Raw genomic sequence first — 6,583 nt, 5'->3', positions numbered from 1 at the left:
AAAATAGTTAATGGTGGCAACAGACATACCTTTACTACATTTAAGGTAAAAATAGTTAATGGTGGCAACAGACATACCTTTACTACATTTAATGTAAAAATAGTTAATGGTGGCAACAGACATACCTTTACTACATTTAATGTAAAAATAGTTAATGGTGGCAACAGACATACCTTTACTACATTCCATGGCAATGTGATAATTGCAAGAAACATATCTACACTAATCTTAATGACAATTTGGTGTTACTAAGAGATGTATCTCTTACTACACCTAATGACAATGTGTCATTAAATGTTTTAAGAGATGTCTGTTGCTAACATCAAATTGCCATTAACTGTAGTATTATAAATTTCTTGCAACTATCATATTGCTATGAAATGTAGTAAAGATTTCTCTGTTGTTATCAGCAAAAAATTTTCCATTAAGTTTAGTAAACATATGTCTGTTGTTAACAACAAATTATAATCAAATGGAGTAGGGATAGTCTGTTATTAACATTTAGTTGATTTAATTTAAACAAAGTATCTCCACTATAAATATAAACCTGATTTGAGATGCAGTATGATTTGCCTGTTTATAGATCATCACAACTGCTATACCTACACTGATGGTAATCAACATATTATTTACCTTACATCTAGAATCAAGTTTAAGTTTCTTTAAGTTTAGATTAATTTATTATTCTTAAATCAAATTGTAAAGAAAAAAGCAAGAAATAAGATAAGTCTTGAGTAAACCCATCATTATATACTCTTATAAAACTACCTACTGGTAAGATTTAGAATCAAGTACAATGTTGTATGTTTTTCTTTCAGGGATATTTTGTGTGGCATGCTACACTGCTCAAAAGGAGAAGACCTAATGATTGGGTCAAAGTCTGGTTATACCCGATATACATCTAAATGGACTGGCTCTTCTAAAATCACTTGCGTTATGGCAAATATAGATTTGGGCTTGACTGTTAAAGACCCTGGCCAGAGTCCTGATGGAGCCAAATGTGGCAAGTCCAAAGTAAGATTTTTTAAACATCACCTGCTGACTAAATGTTACATTTTAATCTAATTGTTTTACAAACAACTTTTGAGATGAGAGCTAAATCTTAAGAAGAAAGGCTAGTTATGAACAAAATTCGCTGCTTTCCTACTTTAAAACTGAAAAATATTAGGTTTATATCTATAGAATGTTTGTAGATTGCAACAAAAAGAAAACTTGAAAAATATTGGCCATTTTGTAAAGTTTGTGTTTAAGTGTCAGTGTTTCAAATTTTGCAGTTTTATTTTTAATTTTTTTGGCTGATAACTAATTGTGAGTTGATTAGAAACTAATATTTTGTTTTTGTATTTTATTAACACTATTAAAGAAGATTTAAAAGGGTGTTAACTGTCAAGGAATGTATTCTAGCTTTGAACTTTGGTTGTTTCAAGATCTCAGACACTTATTAGGCCACTACAAATGTAATGAATGCTTCATAAATCCAAGAATTCAACAATTTGGATAAATTTTTCTATGAATACGTCAAACTTAGCAATTAAGCATGAACTAATTATCCTTCCGTTAATGCACTGAATAAGGTTAATAAAATAAGTTAAAGACTGTTCTCCCCCCCAAGTTAAAACTACATACTTTGTATCTTTTTAAAGTAAAAATTAAATGAAATATTTCATAATAAAGTCTAAAAATATCTCCCCAATCTTTTAAAAATGTAGCAAATTCTAACCTGAAGTTTAACAACCACATGTTCTTTATAAAATATCTATTAAACTGCTGAGGACTTTCATTAAACTAAGTAACTCCAATTAACTGTTTTAACATGCTGTCAGCATGAAGCTTATAATCAGCATTTATTGGTAACATGGAATTTAGCAGCATATACACATCATATGATCAGTTTTATTAGTAGCATGGAGCTTACTGTCAACATTTCTTGGTAATATAAAGTGTAGCAGCGTCTACATAACATGTGACCAGTTTTATTAATAGCATGGAAATTACAGTCAGCATTTATTGGTAACAGAGTGTAGCAGCATCTACGCAACATATGACCAATTTTATTAGTAGCATGGAGTTTACAGTCAACATTTATATTGGTAACATGGATTCTAGACAAATATGATCAGTTTTATTCTTTACATGCTAATATTTATTTTTGAACTTACCTTGTTAAATAATAGCTCCTTAGGTTCCTATATCTGATCTGCCAGTTTTTACCTTGTTAAAGAATAGCTTCTTAGGTTACTATATTTGATCTGCCAGTTTGATCATTTTATTAAAATCAAATCAGATATTTGTTGGTATTAAATTGTTTGTAATGTTTATTCATATTAGATGTGTTACAAAGGAAGATGTTTGGATGTGACTGACATAAGTACATCCTGTCCATACAATTGTTACGGAAATGGAGTAAGTGTTTAAAACTTCATCATTGGACTTAGTAACTGTTTAGCAGCTTCTCATTAAATGTAGACTGCTTTTTTATTTTAGTAATATTTATTAACTAGATCTTTTTAAGATTGATAAAAATCATAATGATTTGTGTCTAACAAAATTATATCTGATAGGAGTAAGTACAGTGAACTTTGCCGTTTTTCAAAGTTTTATGTTTCATTTTGATATTCTGAACTTTCCTATAGTTATGCAACAGTAAAGGGAATTGCCATTGCAATGAAGGATATGGACCTCCATACTGTAACGGGCCAGGCTACGGGGGTAGCGTTGACAGTGGGCCAGCGACCAGAGGTAGTATCTTTTTTATGTTTTTTTAAGGATTTCTTCTTATCATGTTGCTGTAATATTCAGTAGTTTACCTGTGTTTTGAAATTAACTGAAATAGCGTGATAGGCCTAATTAGATTTTTAACATGACATTTTAATATAAAGTTGTTTTATTTTATTACATTTTCCTTACCAGCCTTATAACTTAAGATGATATTTTACATAAAAACATTTCAAATAATGTTTTCAGCTTTTCCAAAAGAAAGAAACATGAGAATTTTTTTCAGTATTTCTGTGCTTAACACATTACTGGTTAATTTGTCATATTTTAAAAGAAGCCTATTGGTGAAATTAGACGTTGGTTTTTACAACAAGAGCCTATTAGTATAGAGGTAAGACCAACAGTGTCTATTTGTGAAGTATTCCTTTCGACTGATGTATAAATTAAAAGTAAACTTTTATCAGTAAAGTTTTATGTAAAATAGTTTCCTAATATAACTTACAAACAGATTAAATGGCTTCTGAGGTCATCAAACTTCAACATAGTTTCATGCATTAGTGGCTTTTCATTAACTAAAGCTAGTGAGTAGGATCTTAAGTATCAACTATCAGGTAGACATTGACAGGATACTTTAGTATTTCTCAGAACTGTCTCAACATTGATGTTCTGAGAGTTGGGTAGAAATCTCAAGAAAAATGAGACGTTTTTCTTGTTATGCTACAGTTGGAAAAAGAAGTTACTCCTCATGCACATATATCTCTTAACGCATGTCATATATTGCATATTTTATAATCAAACTGTAAACAAAATATTTTTTTTTTCTTGGGCTGTTTTCTTTAATTATTTGATTCTGGATAATACTTGCTTTTTTATGTCATCAGTAATTTATGTCTTACTTATTGTAATCATTTTTATTTATTATAGCTCACTATGGAAACATGCTTACCATTTATATCATATGTCTCGGCATCTTACCTCTGCTGTTTATCATTTGCTTAGTAATTTACTGCTTTCGACACCAGGTGGCCAATACAAAAATTGGCAGGATTTGGAAAACATCAATCATGTAAGTTTTACTAATAACTCGCATAATATGATGTATTAAATAATTATATTGGTAAATTCACAGTGAATAGTTTGCAACTGTGTTTTAAAAGAAATGCCAAAAGACATTACCCTCTCTCTAACATATCCTTTACTAAAAGAAGCTAATGTATTTGATGGTTCATACTTTTCTTTCAGCTATCTGATGGTAATTTGACACCTAATTATAACAAATGGCAGGTTGAACATGTGGAAAAATAAATGCTTTTAAGTACCACACAGTTTGTTGGGAAACCTGTAATGTAATTAAAATAAGATAAAATTATGTTATATTCCTTCTGAAAAAACGCTTAGCTATTTAACCTATATTTCACCAGACTTTCAACTGAGGGTTTTCTTTTTCAGCACAAATTATCAGTTCTTTCGGGGCAGTAGTCACAGTTCTTTGCCAGGAAGAAAGAATCTTCCGAAGTCTACTCCCCCTAACTTAACACAGAATAAAGGGAGAACAGTAGCACTTAAGATCTGTCAGAAAGAAACAACTTCACATGCCATATCCAATACTAATGAGATTTCAGTTCCTTGGCTACAAACTTCAAAAATGAAAACAGAAACACGCTGTATTGTGCCTGTACGTCCTGCACCTCTTGTTCCAGAAAAAAAACAACCTTACAGTTTACCAGAAAAACCATCTATGATTTTCTCAAGTTCCTCTTCAAAATCATCTTCTTTGAATACTTCAAAAATAGAAGCTGTACATGTTCCAAAAAGTTCTGTAAACATATCGACAGCACCTGTGTTACTCCTACCAAGTTCACTAAAGAAACCCCCCTTAAAGCCTCCTATGCCACCCCAAAACAGAACTTCAGCAATAGGATCAAAGGAACCAATCTCTAGTCGTCCTCCACTACTACCTCCTACCAAGTCTCGAGTAAAGCTAGTCACAGCAGACAAGTCTTCTCAGGGTGACCCCAAAGAAACCGTTTGCTCAACATTTGAAGTTTCTCGAAATCGCACCGCTCAGGGTGGACACATATCTTCTCTACCAAAAATTACCAACAAAACATCATCTAGTGAGAATGACAAAGCACCAACAGTGGCATCATTAAGACAAGCTTTTGAAACTGCCAATCTCAAGAGAAATCAAGAGTGATTCTAGAACACTGTGGTATTTAAACTGTTGTGTAAATAAGTGATATAAGTTTTGTACTTATTCTGTCTGTGTGTATGTATGATTGTAATGAAAACAATTCATCATCATTACTCAGATCTCCTCCTCCCAAGGAAGGTGTAGTCGATACATATCTAACTCCTTTATTTTTGAGTTTGTTAATACGTCCAATGATGTCCTTACTTAATATATTTATAAAAGCTTTATTGAAGAGATAATATGGTCCAACTGGCATAAGCCAGACACATGATCTTTATAAACAACATGGCACATTGTTGTGGCAAAGATGTTATATAAACAAGGCTGAGTGATTACAAACTGTTTTGTAAATAAAGTTGAATCTACACTTATGACAATATTGTATTTTATCTCCACAAGTTTGAAAATATTTATTTTCTATGTGATGATATAGATGTTTACAGAATAAAAATGTTAAAAATAAGAATTTAAAGCTTTATAAGGTAAAATGGAAATACAACAGGTTTGTCTTGGTTCACAAGAACACTACTTGTTTTTAGTTGTGGAAACTAATACATAAAATAAAGGTTAATCTTCAAATGATTTGCATATTGCGTTATTTCTATCAATTACCTCGTAGGACCATCTTCAATTCAATACCATATTTTACCCTTTTTTCTTGTTATTATATAAAATTTAAATAAAACATATTCAAAGTGCGTTAACTAAAGTATCCTGGTAGGTCAGCTGTAAGTTTACGGACTTACAACACTAAAACCTGCAGTTCGATTCCCCACGATGGACAAGGTGCAGATAGCCCATTTTGTAGCTTTGTGCTAAAATAATAAGAACTGTTTACTGAAAAACATAAATAAACAATATAAATAACAAATTTGGAATTTAAAAACCTGCAAATATGGATCTAAAAAGTAGGGAAACAAAGATGTAGACATTGTTTACTCAAACTACAAACCCCTATTTTGGTTCCATGCTGTTACTTAGAATTACATTTGGTAAAGTCAAAATAGGAGTTTGTAGTTTCAGTAAATAATGTCTACAGTATCTCCAGCCTTGTTTCATTACTTTTTTTACAATCCCCATTTGCAGGTTTTTAAATTCCAAATTTCTTATTTATCTTGTTTGCTTCCTTTTTTATGCTCAACCACGGACAAAGGATTAACTGATATATTAGCTTATTTTATACATTGTAATGATAATAAACATAGCTAGTAGCTAGCTGGTATGTTCATGATGATTTACTGAACTATTGACTATTTGATTGTATTAGTTCGAGATGTAAAAATGTTAAGCTGTAGATTGTCATGGAGATTTGTTTGAGAATATAGTGAGCATTTATAGTTTCTGTGAAACTAAATACTCCATATATAATGCATAGCAATGGGCAAATATATGCCTAGACTAAGACACAACCCCCTACTAAATGCAAAAAAAACTTTACCAGTAGAAAAGCAGCCTTTTCAAATAAAACATATACGTCTCAAACATCACTTAAAATAAACCTTCGTATCTTTTAAAGTAATTATTCTACGAATGTGTGTAATCAAATTAAATATTATGTGTATTGATTTTTTCTTTTTCATCCTTCCCTATAGACACCGATTGTATAGTGTACAAAGCATTGAGTAGCTACATGTGATAGTCATCCAACGTTCATCTATTATTGTTTGGTAATTC

The 6,583-nt window shown here is 31.1% G+C and overlaps 1 protein-coding gene across 1 annotated transcript in view; it reads left to right on the top strand.

Annotated features, from left to right (window-relative positions):
• Nucleotides 1-5,493, top strand: part of LOC106473692 (disintegrin and metalloproteinase domain-containing protein 19-like) — a 23,079-nt gene extending 17,586 nt beyond the window's left edge. The window contains exons 9-13 of the mRNA XM_022402090.1: nt 819-1,014; nt 2,329-2,403; nt 2,634-2,739; nt 3,640-3,781; nt 4,165-5,493. Coding sequence (XP_022257798.1) covers nt 819-1,014; nt 2,329-2,403; nt 2,634-2,739; nt 3,640-3,781; nt 4,165-4,912 — 1,267 coding nt within the window. The 3' untranslated portion in view covers nt 4,913-5,493. The remainder of the gene's footprint in view (nt 1-818; nt 1,015-2,328; nt 2,404-2,633; nt 2,740-3,639; nt 3,782-4,164) is intronic.
• The last annotated feature ends 1,090 nt before the right edge of the window (nt 5,494-6,583 follow it).

This window comes from Limulus polyphemus, unplaced genomic scaffold (assembly GCF_000517525.1).
Source record: "Limulus polyphemus unplaced genomic scaffold, Limulus_polyphemus-2.1.2 Scaffold6408, whole genome shotgun sequence".
In the NCBI taxonomy this organism is placed as follows: domain Eukaryota; kingdom Metazoa; phylum Arthropoda; class Merostomata; order Xiphosura; family Limulidae; genus Limulus; species Limulus polyphemus.
Note: the sequence above shows the minus strand (reverse complement) of the source record. Positions and strands in the feature narration are given on the sequence as shown.